Here is a 22,388-nt window from a genome sequence, read left to right as displayed (position 1 = left end):
CACAGATACAACTATCCATAGTTACACACAAAAATGCTTACACGGATTACAAATCCAGTATTACGCACGCACAGGTATTTTGAGACTATTTTCCCTCCATATAGATGCATCTAACAGTTGCAGGTATCCCTGATCTAAACGATACATAATCTACAACAAGTAGAATGTAAAATACCAAGAAATTATATTTTAATCTAATATCTTATAGTATGACAGCGAAATTATACATATTTTTCTTTACAAATCGTAATAGGCTTCACATACTCTGAGATGACGCTGTGGTGACGCAACTTCGTAATGACGTTTGCTTTCGTTGTATCTGGATGAGACTCCTGCATCCAGCTATGGTGTCGGTCTTGAAGCTGCCCGGTCGCCAGAGGAGGACTTTGCTGCACAGCGACTGGACATCTGGCTGCTTTGCACCTCACGAGGGGTAGAACAAAGAGGCGTCCCACACCACTGGCTGCTGTGGAGGGCAGCTCGCGCATCTGTTGCCTGGGTGAACTAACATCACGTTAGCATTTAGCTAGCTAGTTTGTGACCTAACAATGAGCCTGTTTGGTATATGTGCCAATGTCATGTCGTGGTTGCGTTCGAAAGCAGTTCTTCACTGAACACACGTTCACGGCCTGACAGGCTGCGCTCAGAGTGGGACCAGAAATGACTTTTATGTAACCTTAAAAAGGCAGATTTTAGGCAAGCACCGTTTTTTTAAAATAATTGTGGGCAATGCGGTTACTGCAGAGCTTAGCCGCATTGCCGGCAAATTTGGAGTTTTTGCTTTCCAGCTTATCTAAATGTGTTTGAAATTAACAAAACTGATGGCTATAATCGAGTCAGTAATCAGCTAGAAGGCCGTACTGTCAATGGAATCTTTCCTGCAGATTGCTCCCCATTCTCTGGCTATTGTACTGGCCAGAGATGGAGGTGCTGAGGCATCAGCTGCAGCTGGTGTGTCAGAGAGCGACGAGCTTCCGAGACACCACACTGGTTATGAGATTTTTGCCGATTTTAAAGCAGAAAACTCTCAGCAGCATATATGGAACCAGCGGATTACTGAAGCTGTGTCGGAGACCTTCTTCCTGGGATGGATAGATGAACACGTGCTACTGATCCAGGGAAAAGAAGACCATCTGGAGGTGCTAAGAGAGGGATGGATGCGGAGATCTCTTAACCCTCCGCGGGGCTTCACCATCAAATGCTTGGGTAAGGCCTACACACTCTCCTGGGTTGTTTATTCAGGTCAATTCAGACATATTTTCTTAATTCTTAAGGAAGAATAATTAACTATTTTCATGGCATTGCAGGATTTCATGCACAACGTCAAACAAAAACTGCTCACACATACTTGTAAAATGACAATTGTTTTTATATGTTGAAATCAATGCATTTAGAGAATGTATTGAGCAGCTATTTGGATCTCATTTAGCTAGAATTTTTGAAAAGATAGCAGCCTCAGACTACCCTGCAGGATCTCATAGTACATAGGTCATATTCCTTATTTTAGGCAAGTTGGTAGGCAGGGGCGCCGCAAGAAATCTTGGGCACATTGACAAAAAATTTAATTGGGCTTCCCCTTTGCAGCTGCTGTTACAATTTTTTAAGTATATCTGACCCATATAAAGCGTCACAATTTTAAAGGCTTGCAACTGCCTTGTTTTCGTTGGTCCAATACTGATACTAGCACAACATACACTAGCAAATTTTACATGCAACAGTCCACATACTGTATGCAAATAGGTTTCTTAATTTTTTTTATTAGTAGTTTTTGCTCTGTGAAATGTCTCACCCCACCAGCAACAGTCACAGGCAATGTGCAAAATATACATGAAGCAATCCAGACGTCTCAAAAAATCCTATATTGCTGCATTTTGTTCAAGCTGCAGAATATAACTTTAATTAAAAAAATAAAAAAAAATTCATATTTGTTAAAGCTGCCACCATGTCACGACAGTTTGCTATGAAACAGATAATCTGTGAAAAGATCAATCTCTATCTCCTCCCTGAGCTACTACTGCTGTCTAAAATAATGCACCATTCTGACCAAAAACAACCAATCAGAACCAGGAGGGTCTTGTAATTGACAGGGTCCCCATTTTTTTTGTATTTCTATAAGAAAAAAAAACAACGTTTTTGTGGGAGGGCCCCCTTTTGGTCAAGGACCCTTGGAATTTTCCTAACTTTCCCCCCCATATGGCGCCCCTGTTGGTAGGAGACGTCATTCCTCCAATACAAGTATTGATTTCAGACCAAGAAATGCTGAACCACAGTTCTTTTAATATATTTTTACACATTGCATTATCATGTTCTGAAATTATAATTATAATAAATGCTACATTGTTTTCCTTTCCAGTCAATTTTTGGGGCCTGTGTTCACTGTTTGTTTATTTTTCTGTGAGGGTTTAATAATTCTCAGTTTTGAAAACTGCGTGTTTGGAAATAAATTAAAAAATTGCCAAGTTTTCACTTGAAGCTACAATATGCAACTTTTACAAAAATGTAAAAATCAGTTTTATATTAGCACCTCAGGAACATAAAAGTGGTTACAAGCAAGTCTCACTGGAGTATGTCACAACACATACTACATATAATGATGAAATTACAAATATATTAAGGTTATGTCATAGAAGTTCTCTATTAAGAAGTGATCAATCAGACAACAGAAATGTACATTTTGTCTTAATTTATTCAAGAAGCTCAAAACAGGTCCTTGAAATCTCCCAGAGTCTGAGAGCGATCTTACATAGTTAAAGCATGCTTTTTATATCTTCACCATGAGACACACTTTGTACAACGCTCCATTTTGTCAGCAACTTATACGGAGAGAAAACACGTCTCACAGCTGTGTGCTTTCACATCTGATTTTTGTGAAAAGCAAAGTTCCTTTTTCCTAAGTAAGTCAAAGCAGAAAGGTCAAGTTTAAAGTTTTTTTCGCAATAGGTAGTATGCAACATGCCTCAAATATTGATGTATTTAAAAGTCAGGGGCATGTCACAGTCTCGTAATATTTACATTTTGGGACAGAAAAAAAGAATACTTTGTACCTAATTTTGTTAATCTTAGTCACTCAAAATTAATGACGTGGCTCCCTTTCCAGGTGATGTCTCTCCCATCAGTATGTCCCCTATAAGCCAGTCGCAGTTCATCCCACTGGGAGAAGTTTTATTATTGGCTGTTTCTGCTATGAATTCTGCCCACAAGACTGTCACTCAAGAGGCTCTAACAGAACACCTGCAGACATGTTTTCCAGGTAACACAAGAGCCAGCCAACACAATTCACTGGCATCTATCTTGATTATTCAATTTACACTTGGTTAAGGCATTAACAGCAAAACTATGGAACCAAATCTTCTAGAATGTTCAGTCATTTTACTTTATAGAAAAATCAACAAAACAATGGATAACAAACATTAACTTGATTGATGAAGATTTTAACTTTGTAAAACATTTAGAAATGTATTAAAATTCCATTCATTGATAGATTCATTGCAAGCACAGCTGTCTATCGAAAGACAGCCATAGATCTTCTAATTTAATTCCCAATCCTGAGCATACATAGCAAAACACTCTCTCTTACAAATTGTCTTACAAATGCACATATATACATGCTTATGTATGTGTATTTGCAACCCATTCTCACTCCCAAGTCGTCATATATTGACGCATGGGACGGTCCGTCCTCATCACATATTGACACGCGGGGTACCACTTTCGCGTCAATATGTGACGTGAGGGGTTTTACCCTATGCCTTACTGTGATTTTTGCCCTAAACCTAACCAAATCGTCGGGTTTTGAAGGTTCGGCAGCGGTTGCGAGAACCCTTCGCGTTAATAATCCACGTAAAACACGTAACCTTCCCAAATCGTCAACATGTGACGCTGAAGGACCCTGCCCAAGTCGTCGCATATTGACGCGAAGGGGGTACCCTTCGCTTCAATATGCGACGCATGGTCAGAAATTGTCCCAACTCGTCAATATATGACGAGTGGGGAGTGAGAATGTGTTTTATATATACTGTATTTGTATATACAGTATATATATATATATATATATATATATATATATATATATATATATATATATGCGGACAACGCTGGAGGGCAAAAAGACTATTCTTTTACATGCCATCCATAGCCGTGCTGCCACGGTAGAATAATTCTGTTAACTCAATGAAACTTGGAAATTTAGATATTGTTAATTTTGTGCTGTGCTCCACAGCAAAGGGAAAAACCGTTGAAGCACAACTAAAAACCACGTCTTTCTCGCCAATGATATATATCTTTGGCCACTCTATGCAGACTCGTTGCCATGCCAACTGACAACAACGGCCCTAATAAAACACTAAAATATTTCCCACACAAAGAGCAGAACATTCAGTCTGTTGCAGTAGTATGGATTTAGGCTTAATGTTTATTTTGCGATTATTAATAAGTAATTGCTGTGGTAATAAGAGAAAACTATAAATATATCGCTGCACTTCACTTTACTGTTTGTCTAGCTCGTTAGTACTGTCTCTTACTCTGCAGTTGTGGAGTCACAATGTCTGGGATCATGAGCGCCCCCTGCCATGAGGCAAGAGAACTGCATGCCTCACCTCGAATCTGTTCTCTGCCATTTATGATCGCTCCTCAGCACATTACATACACAGTTGGTGACAAAAAACACTGCACATTATATACAGTACAGACCAAAAGTTTGGACACACCTTTCTAATTCAATGGGTTTTCTTTATTTTCATGACTATTTATAAGGCAAGAAATCCCACTTATTAACCTGACAGGGCACACCTATGAAGTGAAAACCATTTCAGGTGACTACCTCTTGAAGCTCATCAAGAAAATGCAGAGTGTGTGCAAAGCAGTAATCACAGCAAAAGGTTGCTACTTTGAAGAAACTAGAATATAAGGGGTATTTTCAGTTGTTTTACACTTTTTTGTTTAGTGCATATTTCCACAAGGGTTATTCATAGTTTTGATGCCTTCAGTGTGAATCTACAATGTCAATAGTCATGAAAATAAAGGAAACTCATTGAATTAAAAGGTGTGTCCAAACTTTTGGTCTGTACTGTACATAAGCTAAATTATGAAAAATCAGTTCATACATTAAATGTATTTTAACCATTTTATTGGCGACATACAGACAGGAGGAAAATGCTCTCATAGAATGGCAGCCAGTGAACTTAGCGAGAGGTTGATCAATCCCAGGTGAGGCTGAGGTCGCTGCTGCTTCACCAGCTGCGCTTCCAAGCATTTGAATGGGAAAATAAGAAAATTTTGCGATTTTGAAGAAAACAAAATCAAAATTGGTTAAGCTAAATGAAAAATAGTTACTTTACAGTACAAACAACCGGGTGAAAATAGCAATATAAGTATGACCTGAGCCTCACCTGGGATTGATCAACCTCTCGCTAATTTCACTGGCTGCCATTCTATGAGAGCATGTTCGTCCTGTCTGTACGCTGCCAATAAAATGGCTAAAAAACATTTAATGTATAAACTGATTTTCTATAATTTCGCTTATGTATATAATATGCAGTGTTTTTTTGTCACCAACTGTGTATGTAATGTGCTGAGGAGCGATCATAAATGGCAGAGAACAGATTCGAGGTGAGGCATGCAGTTCTCTTGTGTCATGGCAGGGGGCACTCATGATCCCCGACATTGTGACTCCACAACTGCAGAGTGAGACAGTACTAACGAGCTAGCCATACAGTAAAGTCAAGTGCAGCGATATATTTATAGTTTTCTCTTATTACCACAGCAATTACTTATTAATAATCGCAAAATAAACATTAAGCCTAAAACCATACTACTGCAACAGACTGAATGTTCTGCTCTTTGTGTGAGAAATATTAGTGTTTTTTTTTTTTTTGTGGCGTTGTTGTCAGTCGATATGGCAACGAGTCTGTGTGTAGCTGTGCTGAAACAGAGGGCGAGAAAGAAGTGGTTTCGAGTTGTACTTTAAGGGTTTTTCCCTTTGCTGTGGAGCACGAAATTAATAATATCTGCATGTCCAAGTTTGATTGAGTTAACGGAATTATTTTATTCTTATTTTAAAAGAATACATTATTTTAATGTATTCTTTTACATTCTTCCATGTAAAAGAATAGTCTTTTGGCCCTCCAGCGTTGTCCGCATGCGCAAAACTTCCTTATGTAATCAATAAAATGCAGTGGGCCGATATTGGTAAATATGATTATGATTAAGTCAGTGCCTCACCAGCTGTGAACCTCACCGCACGTCACTAATATATATACAGTATATATACACTGCCTGGCCAAAACAAAGTTGCCACCAAAAAATGGTCACACTCTCTAATATTTTGTTGGACCGCCTTTAGCTTTGATTACAGCCTGCATTCGCTGTGGCATTGTTTCAATAAGCTTCTGCAGTGTCACAAGATTTATTTCCATCCAGTGTTGCATTAATCTTTCACCAAGATCTTGTATTGATGATGGGAGAGTCTGACCACTGCGCAAAGCCTTCTCCAGCACATCCCAAAGATTCTCAATGGGGTTAAGGTCTGGACTCTGTGGTGGCCAATCCATGTGTAAAAAAGATGTCTCATGCTCCCTGAACCACTCTTTCACAATGTGAGCCCGATGAATCCTGGCATTGTCATCTTGGGATATGCCCGTTCCATTTGGGAAGGCAAAATCCATTGATGGAATAACCTGGTCATTCAGTATATTCAGGTAGTCAGCTGACCTCATTCTTTGGGCACACAATGTTGCTGAACCTAGACCTGACCAACTGCAGCAACCCCAGATCATAGCACTGCCCCCACAGACTTGTACAGTAGGCACTAGGCATGATGGGTGCATCACTTCACCTGCCTCTCTTCTTACCCTGATGCGCCCATCACTCTGGAACAGGGTAAATCTGGACTCATCAGACCACATGACCCTCTTCCATTCCTCCAGAGTCCAATCTTTATGCTCCCTAGCAAACTGAAGCCTTTTTTTCTGGTTAGCCTTACTGATTAGAGGTTTTCTTACGGCTACACAGCTGTTCAATCCCAACCCCTTGAGTTCCCTTCGCATTGTGCATGTGGAAATGCTTTTGCGTTCACAATTAAACATACTCCTGAGTTCTGCTGTTGTTTTTCTTCGATTTGATTTGACCAAACGTTTAAGTAATCGCCGATCACAGATCATTCAGGATTTTTTTCCGACCACATTTCTTCCTGGAAGACGATGGTTCCCCACCATCCTTCCAGTTTTTAATGATGCGTTGGACAGTTCTTAACCCAATTCTAGTAGTTTCTGCAATCTCCTTAGATGTTTTCTCTGCTTGATGCATGCCAATGATTTGACCCTTCTTAAACAGACTAACGTCTTTTCCATGACCACAGGATCTGTCTTTTGCCATGGTTGTTTAAGAAATGAGGAGTTACTCATTGCATCAGCTGGGATTAAATAACTTGTTGCCAGCTGAAATATAATCGCCTATGTAGTACTTATCCAATAGGAGGCTTGTACTTATTTGCTTAGTTAAATCCAGGTGGCGACTTTTTTTTTGACCAGGCAGTGTATATATATATATTACAGTGTGTCACAAAAGTGAGTACACTCCTCACATTTCTGCAGATATTCAAGTATATATTTTCATGCGACAACACTAACAAAATGACACTTTGACACAATGAAAAGCAGTCTGTATGCAGTTTATATAACAGTGTAAATTTATTCTTCCCTCAAAATAACACTATATACAGCCATTAATATCTAAACAATGTGCATCAAAAGTGAGAACACCCCTTAGTGAAAGTTCCTTAAGTGTCAATATTTTATGTGGCCAGTATTATTTACCAAAACTACCTTAATTCTCCTGGGCTTGGAGTTTACCAGAGATTCACAGGATGTTACTGAATGCTTTTCCAGTCCTCCGTGATGACATCATGGAGGTGGCAGATATTCAAGACTTGGTGCTCCTCCATCTTCCTCTTGAGGATGTCCCAAAGATGTTCTATTGGGTTTAGGTCTGAAGATATGCTTGGTCAGTAATTCACCTTCAGCCTCTTCAATAAAGCAGTGGTCATCTCAGAGGTGTGTTTGGGGTCGTTATCATGCTGAAACGCTGCCCTGTGATCCAGTTTCCAGACGGAATGCTCCAGTCTCTCACAGTACATATTGGAGTGAATGAAATATAGTGCACCATGAGTACACCTGCTGCACTTATGCAGCCCCAGACCATGGCATTCTCACCACGATTAATTGTAGGCATCACACACTTATCTTTGTACTTCTCACCTGACAGCTGCCACACATGCTGGAGACCATCTGAACCAAAAAAAACTGATCTTGGTCTCGTCAGACCATAGGACCTGGTTCCAGTATTCCATGTCCTTTGTTGACATGTCTTCAGCAAACTGTTTGAGGGCTTTCTTGAGTACAGACTTCAGAAGAGGTTTCCTTCTAGGGTGACAGCCATGCATACTAATCTCATGTAGAGTGTGGCATTTGGTCTGAGTACTGATAAGCTGACCTCCCACCTCTTCAATCTCTGCAGCAATGCTGACAGCACTTCTGCGCCTGTCTTTCAAAGACAGCATTTGGATGTGATGCTGAGCACGTGCACTCAGCTTCTTTGGACGACCAACTCGAGGTCTGTTCTGAGTTTGACCATGAGTTCTTTACCATGAGGCGCCATGCTGGAACTTTCACTGATCAGTATGAGAGAGTGTGAGAGCTGGAGAGCTGTACTACAAAATTTAACACACCTGCTTCCTATGCACACATAAGACCTAGTAACACTAACTAGTCATTTGACATTTTGGAGGAAAAATGACAAGCAGTACTCAGTTTGGACATTTAGAGGTGTCGTCTTTTAGGGGTGTACTCACTTTTGTTGCTTATATATACAGCCATATAATGGCTGTATATAGAGTTATTTTGCCAGAAGAATAAATTTACACTGTTATATAAGCTGCACACAGACTACTTTTCATTTTGTCATTTTGTCAGTGTTGTCCCATGAAAAGATACCCTTATATATCTGCAGAAATGTGAGGGTAATAATGTAAAAAAGTACTGTTAAAATAAATTAAATAAAATTAATAAAATGAATGGTGGCACAGGCGGTATGCACCAAGGTACAAAAGCTTGGAGGTGTATTACCAGGCAACAGTGTGTGAGGCTAACATGAAGTGGTGTGGACAGTGTAGGGGCAAGTATATTCTGGTAGCCTGTCAGACCTATAATGCACAAGGGGAAATCCTTGTACAAATTCATCAAAAGTTGAGGAAATGGAAAATATTTTATTGCGTAGCAATGTTGTTGGTTGTATTGGGTCTTTTAATGAATTTAAAACATATTTTTAATTCTGTAACTTTTCTGATATTTTCTTAGGTGTTCCTACACCAACAGAGGAAGCCCTGCACCACACACTTAGCTTACTGGTCCGGGAGCGTAAAATTTACCCAACACCCGATGGATATTTCATTGTAACTCCTCAAACCTACTTTATCACCCCAAGTCTTATTCGAACTAGCTCAAAGTGGTACCATTTAGATGAGCGAACATCTGACAGATACCTGCATCAGAAACAACAGCGGCATCAGCAAACTCAATGCATCTCTCCTCTTTCTGGAACCATAACACCATCCAATTCAGGGGGGTTTCTAGATTGCACACACACAAAGTCCAACCAAAGCCACTGTGCAGGAGGTGATGATTTTTTTTACAGCAGTGGTTATCGTGCAGATGATCCACCCAGCCACCACACTACACTTCAGCGACGGTCTCCGAAAGAACACAGAGACGCATACTCATCACAGTACTCCCCACAAACACCTTCTCAGCAAGCAGCTGGCAACTCAGAAAAGAACCGTAGTTCCCTGGGAATTCCGTTTAAGACAGACACCCTCATCAAGCACCGAGGAGGGCCTGTTGGAGGACATCCAGGAGGAGGATCTGGGGATCTAGACAAACAAACGCTGGGCAGTGCTACAGGTGGGAGAAAGTTTGGTTTGAAGTTGTTTCGTCTGAGTTTTAAGAAGGATAAGGCCAAGCAGTTAGCTACCTTCTCTGCACAGTTTCCCCCTGAGGAGTGGCCACTCCATGACGAAGAGGAACCCAACCACTTGCCCCGTCACGTAGAAATGGAAATTATACGTAGAATCAACCCTGACCTTACGGTGGAAAATCTGGCCCGACATACAGCAGTTATGAAAAGACTTGAAGAAGAACGCACTCAGAGGAGCAAAGCATCATCAGCACATCAGAGCTCCAGAAGTAGAAGAAGTGGGAGTAGGCACAGAAAGCAATCTCAATCCAAACTTAGTCGCTCACAGAGTAAGACAAGGGCATTCCGCTTTGAAACAACTGATGGTATCCATTTAGAGCTAGCTGACAAAGATTATAGAGGTTACTCTTCCTCACTTGCACGATCACCAAGAGAGCAAGCTCTGGCTGTGGAGCGTCAACGAGCTCGACATCACCTTGCACACAGCATTCCCAACATCCTTGACTCATCTCATTTGCCTGTCACACCAGAATGGGATGTATCTGGTGAGCTAGCCAAGCGCCGCATGGAAATGCCTTTCCCTGAGCCAAGCCATGGTCCATCAACTCATTATTCCAAAGTCCACCGCTCACACTCTCACACTCAGGAGAGAAAATCAAGAAATGAACGCAGTAGCAAGGCTAAGGAACGTTCTAGATCTATGGACAATTCTAAAGGGCAGCTAGATGCTGGCTTGATTGGACCACCACCTGACTATTATGATGACCGCAGTCATTATTTTACTGATGATTGCACTCTACGAGCTAATCAAAGCTCATCTCACTACACTCGAACCACACCACCTTCATCTAAGATTGCAGCCGATTCTGCTGGTTTGGATGGTGCCAGAAATTATGAGAAGATTAAGAGCAAGGACAGTTTACCAACATACTCACCCAAACCTCTATCTGCCTCCAACCCCTCTGAGGATTATTTTCAGTGTACTGGTAACTCTGAAATTGCTCTTACAACAACAATTATATTAGGAATTCAAGGCAAAAACAGCCACAGTGGATTAATAGCAAACATTACTGACAGGCAAACGGAGAGACAGACTTCCAGCCCCTCAAATGAGGATTTGTCAAATGTTGGACCTAAAGGTGGAAGCCTACCTCCAATACCTCTGTCTAACCCTGACCCTGCAATTTCAAATGGACAACCATCCCACAGTGCCTCTGCTGGCCAGGAGAAACACAAGGAAATTTTTAGTAAAGATACGCTCTTCAAGCCGCCTCCCAGCCTCTCGCTGCCTGGCTATAGCTCCTTGAGGAAACCTACAGTTCTTGCCTCCATTACTCTATCTTCATCCTGTGACGCTCTTGATTCCCACAAAGGATTTGATGCTCCTAAACCACTTATAACAACTTTGTCTGTTCCCAAACAGGGAGTGGAGGCCACATCTAGTGCTGCAGAGAACTCTTTTGACTACTACAATGTCTCGGATGATGAGGAACTTGAAGATGAAGGGACTAAAGTTCAAAAAGGATTGGAAAAACCTAAAGGAAGTGTTTCTGAGGTGGAAGAATGTGGAATAGGGACCATGCAGTGGCTGTTGGAGAGAGAGAAGGCAAGGGATTTACAAATGAGATTTGAAAGAACTCTTACTTTCTCTGGTGTTCAAGGAAACCATTCAGAGCCCCGCCAGAGCCAGCATTCAGTCCACTCTGCTAGACTTGACAGTATGGACTCCAGCTCTGTTACAGTTGACAGTGGATTCAATTCACCACGGTGAGAGCATTGGTATTAATGCTTTCTTGCAGAATTTTTTTAAATATATTTTTTGCATTTGTCTGCAAATGTTAAAGTATTTATTAAATCAACCCTATTCCTTATTACTTTAATATTATTTCTGTTAGTTTATTAAACAGTTTTATGTAGTCTCCTTTCCTAACAGATTTGTACACACTCTTTTAAGGACTCTTAGAACAGGTTTTTTGCTATCGATTCAGATATCGATCATCCATGAGGCCGATCACTGCCGATCACCTAAAACTGCTTAGAATGGCTGTTAATTTTTTGTTTTAGGTAGAAATGATACTGTGTTATCTGGCAAAATGGAAAAATTATCTGGCAATAAATTCCCCTAATTTAGACATAATAGACATATTTTAATACATATTTAAAATCTATTTTTCTTTTTTTTTTAAAGTTACATGCTGTAGTTTTAAGCAGACGTTCGATGTGAGAGTTCACTGTCTGGTGGAGCTTGAGGGGCGTCTGTGAAATATTACTATCAGTAGCGCGTAGCGTTGGTCCAAGAACGAGAGCAGATCCCAGCGTCATACACCGCCAGTTCGAAGACTTTAATTATTTTTCGGATTATTTGTTTAGCTTTCTGACTGTCATGCTAATCCGGGTGAGTGTTGGTAGTTGTGCGCTGCTTTACCTGCTATCTGGCCGCTCCGGATGTTATTTTTTTCCTGCATTGAGCTTCGATAAAGCCAAACTTGCTTGTTTTTTAAATGCCATATTAGATTCGTTATGTTAATGCATTTTGACGTGCTTCACTCCCGATGTAATTTTCCGCCGCAACACGCAAACTTCCCCATTCACTCTCAGAGCATTATAGTTCCACACGACAGGATTTGTTGTCGTGCGCTTGCGCAGTGTGAAGGAAAGAAGAGATTGCTACACATGCAGGCTGCGAAGTGAGATAAATGTGATGCAATCACCGATCATACACTTTTTCACGGAAATCGGCCGATTATGATAGGTGGCTGATCGATCGGCACACCTCTACACTCTATCTTTGTGTCTTTTTAAATTTCCTTATAGGAATATTATTATGTAAACTCGACATTTTTGAGCATCATGTAATAATCATCTAAAACATACCTGGCATGTTGTCTTGATTGTTTCATGCATGTTTGAGGAATCTTTGAATGAACATGACAGCCATTCAACTGTGCAAAACTCCTGGGTGGCTGTAGCTCCCTTTGAGAGGCAGCTCGTCCTCAGAGCTGCAGTTTCCAAGATGCAGGCTTCAACAATATAGAGCCTCGACTCCCCCACTCAAATCCTTCAGACTAGCCAGCAAACACTGGGTAGAACTATGCATCTAATGAGCTATTTATAAGCCACTTCTTAGTGCAACTCAGGTTAAAACGTCAAAGGCTTAATAGACTAGTGATGTTGTGATAACTTCCTGAAGGTGCCGTTTCAGAATGAACATTTTTAAGAGACTAAAGCACATTTAAATTATGAAGTTAAATGTCTTAAGTCATACTTGATGCATATAGCAATTTCATAACAACTGAAGGTAACACAGTTACTTGATTGTGCCTAGAAAACACATACCCACTACCCACTACATACAAACTACATACAAACACTACCCCTTTAAATATACTGCGTATTAACTCTTGTTAAAACTGCAAATTTGTTGTACTGGCAAAAATAGCTACCAATCTCATTAGGGGAATCTTTTCATGTTTTGTGTCTGTCTTTTCAGAACAAGAGAGAGCTTAGCATCAAACACCTCTTCAATAGTTGAAAGTAACAGACGTCAAAACGTAGCCCTGAGTCCTGGACACCTCAGCACCACAACTGGCAGCGGTCCTCCTTTTTCCTTCCATGCTATTTCAGAATCTGCCACCACTCAACAGGAGAAACTACAGAAGCCCACTACCTGCCTTGCGTCAATCACCAGCGTCTAGTATCAGAACTAAGGGCTGAGTGAAGCACAAAGTCAGTGAAAACGGACAGAAAATCCTAGAACCGCTCCATCTGACTGCTACACCATGAAACTGACAGACTGAACTAGGGAAGCTGTGATAGATCAACCGTGGGAAAAAGAGTCTCGAACAGTTCTTTCTCTGTCTTGCAGATATGAAAATGTGCAGGCATCAACAAAGACATGCACAAATGAACTGTAACCCACTTGTTGGATTCGGTCTTTTACACACTAGTGCTCTAGCATTTTTTTTAATCATATATTTTGGTTGAGGCATGTGTGTGTCAATAATATGTATTATCTGTAATCTCAGGTTTGTTTGGGGGTTTTTTTCAGTCTCATTTCTGTTTCTCCCAATCAGTGTATCTCCTTCTGCTGGTGCTACACAAATGAGAGCTGTACCTCTGCTGAGTACTGTTACTGATGCATTCTATTTAGTTGGCTTTTTCAGCTCTGGTGTCATATTAGCCACTTGCAGACACCCTTTAAGGCAAGACAGCAAGAAAAAAAAAAGATTTTTCACACATTGGTATATTTGTGGTAATTTAACATTCACAAGTCTTATTTCAAGATTTTCTGTAAAACTGACAACTTGTTGATCTTACACTTTTTCAGATAAATGTGACAAGTCTTCTAGGGTTGAAAGTATTAGAAAGTAATTTTTACAGCTTTTTAAAATGTGACAAATTTGTGGTTTTATTGCCTTCAAAACTATTTTTTGGTAAAGAGAATGTTAAAGACAATTTTTACTTCTGCCAATTTGGTGCTTCTTAAACAAAGCTTCCATAGAAAAAAGCTTATAAATTAGATGTTTAAAGCCCAACGAAAATGTGTGGAATTAGGTGCATTATTGTCATAGACAAATAAGTAATCAGTAAAGGATTTTTTTCCCCAAGCACTTTTTAATCTATTTAAAAACTGTACTAGATAACTATCTAGTAACAGAACCTGTAACACATTTATTACAACAATATTCAGGAAGGAGGTGGAGTCAGATGATTAAAAGCAAGCCTTAGTATTTAGTTCTATTTTATTTCCACTGTGAATTGAAAAATGGATGTTATACATTGATGACCGCTTGTGTGTTGTAAGTAATTCCCTACTTTAAGAAAATGAGACATTAAATTAATAAGGCATTTCAATTTATTTAAATAGTGCCTATTTACTCAAATATTCTCTGGAGGCACTCTTCAAAAGGAAGACATATCAAACATTTTATATGCATAAAATGTACAGTTTCATACCAGCTAATAAGTCACCCAGTTAAGTTCAATTTCTAATCAAAATCGGTGGGAAAGAGCTTTCTAAGGAAACCCAGTTGGTTGCTTCGAATCACTGACTTTGAAGCACTCATCTCTCATGAATAAGTAGTTAGTGACAGTTGTTTGGGTTGCAAACAACCATCCAAACTTAACAATTGCGTTGTTAACTTTGCAGCAATCCCTCATACTGAGAATCCATGCAGCAACAGTGGAGACCTCCTGTTTTAAATGTTAAATGAACTAAACTTGTATAGCGCTTTTCCATTCATTTTACCCACTGAAAGAGCTTTACCCATTCCCACACACATACACCACAGTTTGGTAAGCAACTTGGGGTTAAGTGTATTGCACAGTCACCCCACAGTATTTTTACAGCAAGAAACTTTCAGTGACCATCTTTCATAATCATAGCCAATGGAAGCAGCCATTGGCTATGACTGGCTGATGGTTTGAGAAGATAGAGATGCATAAAACACAAAAACAATGATCTTGGAGAAACACTTGTAAGCATATGAGCTTGTAGTAAAATTTAAAGAGTGGAAAACAGAGCCTGCTCATACTTAGCTTCTGCAACTGCTGTATGAACAAGAATGAATAGAGATAGGCAGAGAAATATGTGTCAGCTATAGCAAGGGAACATAAAGTAGGTGGCAGCAGTAGCTCAGCTGGTAGTTTCCTTCAGGAAGGTGACAGCCAAATAGAACAGGTGAGCTTAGCTTCCATGAAAAGCAAAAACATTGAGATAAAGTTAAAAGGAGATATAATGCAGAACTGGAGAATAGTAGGATATTTTAACTGAGTGAGGCAAGGTGGTCCAGCAGCATAACTTCCAAGATAGCTCAGAATAACCAACAATTCTATCAAAAGGGAACTCCTAGTCCTTAAACTACTGGAAGTTGATAAATATGGACCTAAGTTACAGCAATGTCTGAGCTGTCTGAGATGATTTTCCCAGCAGCATGTTTGTGGATTACATCAGCTGTTAACCAGCACAGCTAATTTACCTCGTTTCCTTTTACTGGCTCTTTTCAATTCTCAGACAGCTTTTATAGTTAAAAGCAGAAAACACTGAATTCGGGGATGTGATTCTAAAGCAACTTCTCAGCAAAACACATAACACCGCATTTCCACCCTGTGTGAGTCCATTTCAGCATTTGAACTTCATATATTTTATTTGTCAGAGATCTCATACCCCCAGCTGTGATGATCAATAGAAGAGATTGTTTGTATTTCCTCCTTTTCTTTCTCTCCACTTTGCTCCTGCTCTGTGTCTTCATCATCTATTTAATTCATCTGAGATTTGGGGTCTTAGTTTAAGTAGTATTCAAGCTTTTGAGCTGTCGATTTGTTTCTCTGTTGTAAAAAGAAGTGCCTTTTACTGCTATAATTACACGTCATTGCAACTGCCCAAAACTAAAAAGTACAAGCAAAAATTCTTCCTGCTGGATAACATTTAAAAACATAGGGAAAGACTCCAGAAAGCCTGGTTTTCAACAGAAAATAAGGGAAAGAGTATGTAAAAAAACAAACAAAAAAAACCCATAAGGAATGTAACAGAGCTACTCCAACAAGGTGTTATCTTGTGTAATTCTTGAATCAATGGTGCTATAAATATATCTCATCCATGTACTTAAAGGTTTATGCAGCACAATACAGAATGCATTTTCCCCCACAGGATTTATACCATTGCCTCTGTGACAGTGGCTAACTACTAAAAATGCTAATACCGAATAAATCATTAGGTGAAAAAAGGCTTTCATTTCTTGGACATCAAGGTTTGTTTAAAAGAGCAACAGTACCTAGACTTATCAAAAACATGAATGTCATTCATTTTTCCAACATTTAATGTTTTATTTGAACAATTGTTTTACCAAGATGGAATAAACATCTGCCAATTAATAACAAAAAAAAACATTAGTTGCACAGGTTGGTAAGGTATAATTAACTGCGATTGTGTCATTTGCAAACTTTATCTGCAAAAGTCAGCATCTTTTACTCAAGACTATAATCTGCAGCTGATCACTTAAACTAGCTAAAAGCCTGCTGGAGAAAAGTTTTTTTTTGTTGCAATGAGTTTTGTTGTCATCAATGAGAGCAATGAGCTCTCCTTAAATAGAGATTTTAGCTAAAAGCTATTAAGCTAAAAGTTTAAAAGCTTGGGAAGTAGAGAGAGTCACCATGATAGATTATCAGCTACCATTTTGAAATCATGATTTTGTCAGCATATGGGCTTTTTAAAGGTGTCTGTCAGGGAAGCAGCCACAAATTGTTGATGGATACCATAAGTATTTTTTCTCTAGAAGAATTGAAAGCACTTTCCTCAAATAGGATGTATGTATATATTTGAGCCTCTGTGTAATTTTGTGTGGAAGAGAGAAATTGCGCTAAAGTTCATCTACTCTCTGTTATAAAACTTTATTGGTTTTAATATGGAATTGAAACCACTGACATCCATGTCCATGTGTACTCCTGATAGGTACTATCATTCAATTGTGAAGCTACTGTTAAGTCATTTTATTAGAGTATCTGTTGCTGTTTCAATCATTGCAAGATGTTTTGATATTAGGTAGTTTTGTTTTAAATTAATATACAGTGGATATAAAAAGTCTACACACCCTTGTTTAAATGCCAGGTAATCTTTATGTAAATAAATGACAGCAAGACAAATAATGTCACAACTTTTCCACCTTTAATGTGACCTATAACTTGTGCAATGCAATTGAAAAAAATGAAACTGTTAAATAGAATAGAATATACTTTATTGATCCCCAAGGAAAATTGCTTATTAGTTGACAAGCTACTCCATGTAAGGTGTTAAATATTAATAATACAAATATAACCAATTATATTTGTCAAATATAATAAGAGACAAAGTTTATCAAATATACACAGTATATACCCAAGTATGTAGTATAAGTAGTTCAATATGACTGAATATAAATAAATAAATAAAACAAGCATGCACATGGAAATATGTTAATCTATAAATAATGTGAGTGCAGAGAAAATTAGTTTAAAGTTACTCAGACTTGGGCATTGTACAGGTAGAAATGATTTCCTGTGTCGCTCTGTGGTGCACTTTAGTACAATGAGTCTCTGACTGAAGGTGCTCCTGTATCTGGCCAGCATGAAGTGGATGAAACTCATTGTCCAAGATGGCCTGCATGTTGGACAGGATCCTTCTCTCTGACACCACAGTCTGCTGGCCTTGTGGATAAGTCTGTTCAGTCTGCTGGTGTCCTCCACCTCCACCTTCAGCCTGCTGCCCCAGCACACCACAGCATACAGGATGGCACTGTCAACCACAAGGGAAAATATAAAATAAAAATATGATTGCATAAATATGCACACCATTAGACTAATACTTTGTTGCAGCACCTTTGGCTTTAATATCTTTGCAAAACTTCTCCAAATTTGACAGCTTGTGAGGGCATTGTCTGTGTACAGCCCTCCTCAGACCACCCACAGATGTTCGGTGGGATTCAGGTGTGGACTGTGGCTGGCATTCCAAAGCCTCGATCTTACTCCGGTGAAGCCATTCATTAGTTGATTTAGATGTGTTCTTTGGGTCACTGTCATGCTGAAAGATAAAGTTCCTTTTCATCTTCAGCTTTCTAATGGAAGGCCGAAGGTTTTGTTCATAATTCCCTCCACCCTGACTGAGGTCCCAGTTCCAGCTGAAGAAAAGCAGCCCCAAAGCATGATGCTGCCACCACCATGCTTCACTGTAGGTATGGTGTTCTTTTGGTAATGAGAAGTGTTTTTGCGCCAAATGTACCTTTTGGAATCATGTCCAAAAAGTTCAACCTTGGTTTCATTAGACCATAACACATCTTCCCACATGCATTTGGGAAACTTCAGATGTCTTTTTGCAAAACTAAGGGCGTTGGATGTTTTTCTTTTTTAAGATAATACTTCCATCTTGCCTCCCTACCCCATTGCCCAGACATATGAAGAAGACAGGAGATTGTTGTCACATGTACTACATGGCCAGTATTTTCTAGAAATTCTTGCAGTTCCTTTAGTGTTGCTGTTGGCTTTTTGCCAGCCTGACCAGTTTTCTTCTCATCTAATCAATTTTGGACAGACGACCTGTTCTTAATGTCAATGTTCTGCCATATTTTCTCCATTTGACGATGAGACTTCACCGTTTTCCATAGTATATTTAATTCCTTGTAAATTCTTTTGTAGTCTTCACCTGACTGAAATATTTGAATAATTATCCCTCTGATGCTTTGGAAGGTCTCTGGTGAAAAAACTCCCAATATATTTGAGTATATATCAAATATTTTTCTGAAATACATTTTCAGTATGTTGTCAAATGGATATACTTAAGATTATATTAAAAATATAAAATAAATACATTTTGAAAAACATACTCCCAATACTCTTTTTAAAAATTTATGTTGGTACTCTTTCTAAAAGTGTATTTTTTCTAAAATATGCTTTAAATTCTAATTAATTATGTTACTAAAATTATACTTTGGATAATCCTTTTAAAAATACACTTTGCATGTATTTGTAAAAATTTATATTTTATATTTAAATCTTTAAAAATATATCACAAATATATACAAACAATACTTTTCTGAAGTTGTACTTTTGGCAATATTTTCAAATAGGTTATCTCATGATAAATACATTTCAATAATATTTGTAAGTACTTTGTAAACAGTGTCTAATTATATTTCAATGAAACACAGTGTTTACATACATGCTACTTAATGCTAACAAAGTATGCTCTACTGGGTTCCTTAATAATCGTTTACTATTTTGTTAAAATGGCAAAAAAAAAAAAAAAAAAAAAGATTTCTTATAAATAGGCTACATCCTCCTGTGGAAGTATCGTTTCATGTGTTTTATTTCATCGAAGATTACGGTAAGCTTTGTTTAATTTATTTTATACATGGCTTTCATTAAGCTGCTGTATTACTTCATGTGTTTACTTTACATGACAGGCAGCTTGTAAATATATTTATGGCTTTAGTTTGCCGTCTGCAAAGTCGTTACTACTATAAACAAGTTATTATTTGGCGGTTAATCAGGACAAAATACATTGTTTTTTGGACTACTTTGTCCCTATATTTTAAAATATTTTAGTTTAATTTCACTCTTTTTTTATTATTATTAAACTTTGCTAAATAGATGTTAGTAGCGATACTCTGTGGGTTAGGGTATGGTTAGCTGTGTAATAGCCATGTAATATCAGTGTATAATATTAATCATATCCTATCATTTCAGTGACATGCGCAGTTCGGTGGACACATTGTGGCTGCGCTGCTGCTGATAACAGACATACAACGTATTAATGCGCAATTTTTTTTTTTGCGGTGATCTGTATTTGTCTGTGTTTAATTTAATTTCAGTAAAAACCTGTTTCCCAAGTCTGATACTGTGTTATTCTTATAAACGCCTCTGTATTTAAAATATTTTTAACAGGTAGGATATAATAAAAGGATTAGGTCATACATCTATAGCTTTTCATTTTAAACTGCATTCAGATGAAGGAAGTGATCTTCTTGTGGTTTCGTCGTGTATATAAATTGTTCCAATGCTAAGCATAACGCCTAAGCTTCCACTTCAGTCCCGTAGCACTGATAGTCAGAACACCGCATATAATTCTTTGTTCACAAATATAAATCATTCTCACCGCACGCTCAACGCGCAACTACAGTTTATACCATAGAGCTGCACACCCACTATCGCGGTGGGTTTTAATCTTGACTTCTACTTTAATGAAAAACTCTGCAAAGAAACATAAGTCCTCACAGAGGGTTGATTTAAATATCCAAACAGGTCAGCCTGTGTCCAGTTTGAGTGAAAGGAGTGAAATTTCCATTAGTTTTGCTGATATATCCAGTTTTAGGTTTTTGTTTTCTGTCATAAAAGATTAAGTCAGTGAAAAAATTAAGTGACATTGCCTTTTATTGAAGTTTCACAAATCAGATAAATGTTTCACAAATCACAAACTTGGTTTTAAATATTCTGCTATTAATTGACAATAATCTAGTCCAGGTTTGAAGAGTCTAGCTGTTGTAATTTTTTAACTAGAGTAGATAAAAGATGCTGAAGGTCGTGAAAAATTAGATGGAATCGCCCTTTAGCCATTTCCCAAATCGGGAGCTGCAATCGGGAAACCAACTTCAGCTTCGTGTAACCACACCCACCATAGTGTGCCTGTTAGAACGCTCCAGGCCACATTCATCGTAGGTATTTGGTGAAACGATTCCGAACTAGGCCCTAATATGGCCACGAGACAAATCTCGTGTTTCTCCCATATGTGCTTTTTTCTGCTACTTCTATTTAAAGCGCTACAACCGGGTCTCGCTGCCCGCCCGTTACTTGTGTTTTTGCTCGACGGCTTTCGTTATGACTATATAGATGAACTACATAAACTTCCGGGGTTTCGCGAGCTCGTGGAGAGAGGAGTGAAGGTGGACTACATGACTCCAGATTTTCCGAGTCTGTCATTCCCAAATTACTATTCCTTAATGACAGGTAAGCTATCAAACCGTTTGGTATCATATTATAAGTTAAATAAGCATCGTTTTTCCTGTACAGCCTAAATGCCTTTGTGGTAGTGTAAATTTTGATTTAACACAACTATAATCTGTTGTGAAATTATTTAAGTCCCAGCAATGATAATACTTTAACATAGATTTTAAGCAATCTGTAGCAGACTGAGAGGCATAGTATCTGTTATCCATACTCAAAAAGGACTTTGGCCTTTGAAACTTTGACAATCACTAATAATTATTCTTGACTATGGAGTTTATATGCTCCTCATAGACAACAGTGCAGACAAGTTGTCCAGCAAATAGTTGAGTAGTCTAAAGATATTTGACAATATTCAGTGACGAGTAAACATTATTTTGAGAACTGTCTATCAAACTTTCTTCATATGTATCAAATCATCTTCTTCTTGTTGTGAGTATATGAAGCAGGTGCATATATAGGTGTATATATACAGTTAAAGTTTCTAATTCGGGATAATAATTTTGATCTTAAGTTTTGATATTTTTAAAAAAAAAATTCTCAAGTGCTGTTAAACAGATCAATGCTTTTTTTCGATACAGCTTTTTCAAACATTCAGTTCATTTATATAGCGCCAATTCAAGGCAATTTGCAAAAAAAAACTTAAAAAAAAAATCTTTTCAATTCATTCACACATACATTCCAATTTATTCTAGTTATCAAACAGCACAGTATGCTCAGTTAATTAGTCAAAGTAAATTTAAAAGTTTCTAACTAAGGAAACTCAGCAGATTGCATTGAGTAACTTATTTGCTGAGCATGCTTGTAGTGGACAGGAAAAAAAAAAGAAGAAATCTTCAGCAGCTGCAGCTTCTATGGAAAGAAAAATAACTGAGAGAAAATAAAAACTTAACAATTGAAATAGCACAAAATAATGCAAATTGAAGAGTAGAAGAGGAAAGTGAGAAAAATGG

The 22,388-nt window shown here is 38.4% G+C and overlaps 2 protein-coding genes across 5 annotated transcripts in view; both read left to right on the top strand.

The window, feature by feature from the left end:
* The first annotated feature begins 296 nt into the window (after positions 1 to 296).
* Positions 297 to 16,691, top strand: LOC102228156 (storkhead-box protein 2-like). Of its 2 annotated transcripts, XM_023328772.1 has the most exons (4): positions 297 to 1,206; positions 3,098 to 3,250; positions 9,351 to 11,733; positions 13,457 to 16,691. In XM_023328772.1, the coding sequence occupies exons 1-4, from the start codon at positions 867 to 869 to the stop codon at positions 13,659 to 13,661; spliced, it is 3,081 nt and encodes a 1,026-aa protein (XP_023184540.1). In that variant the 5' UTR covers positions 297 to 866; the 3' UTR covers positions 13,662 to 16,691. The 2 variants fall into 2 exon arrangements, with proteins under 2 accessions (XP_023184540.1, XP_023184541.1); XM_023328773.1 differs by lacking the exon at positions 3,098 to 3,250.
* Positions 16,692 to 21,115: 4,424 nt separating this feature from the next.
* enpp6 (ectonucleotide pyrophosphatase/phosphodiesterase 6) overlaps positions 21,116 to 22,388 on the top strand; it is a 38,278-nt gene continuing 37,005 nt past the window's right edge. For all 3 annotated transcript variants that reach the window (XM_023328885.1, XM_023328884.1, XM_023328886.1), the window contains exon 1: positions 21,116 to 21,438. In XM_023328885.1, the coding sequence (XP_023184653.1) occupies positions 21,186 to 21,438 (253 nt within the window). In that variant the 5' untranslated portion in view covers positions 21,116 to 21,185. The remainder of the gene's footprint in view (positions 21,439 to 22,388) is intronic.

Source organism: Xiphophorus maculatus, chromosome 23, assembly GCF_002775205.1.
Source record: "Xiphophorus maculatus strain JP 163 A chromosome 23, X_maculatus-5.0-male, whole genome shotgun sequence".
Taxonomy (NCBI): domain Eukaryota; kingdom Metazoa; phylum Chordata; class Actinopteri; order Cyprinodontiformes; family Poeciliidae; genus Xiphophorus; species Xiphophorus maculatus.
Note: the sequence above shows the minus strand (reverse complement) of the source record. Positions and strands in the feature narration are given on the sequence as shown.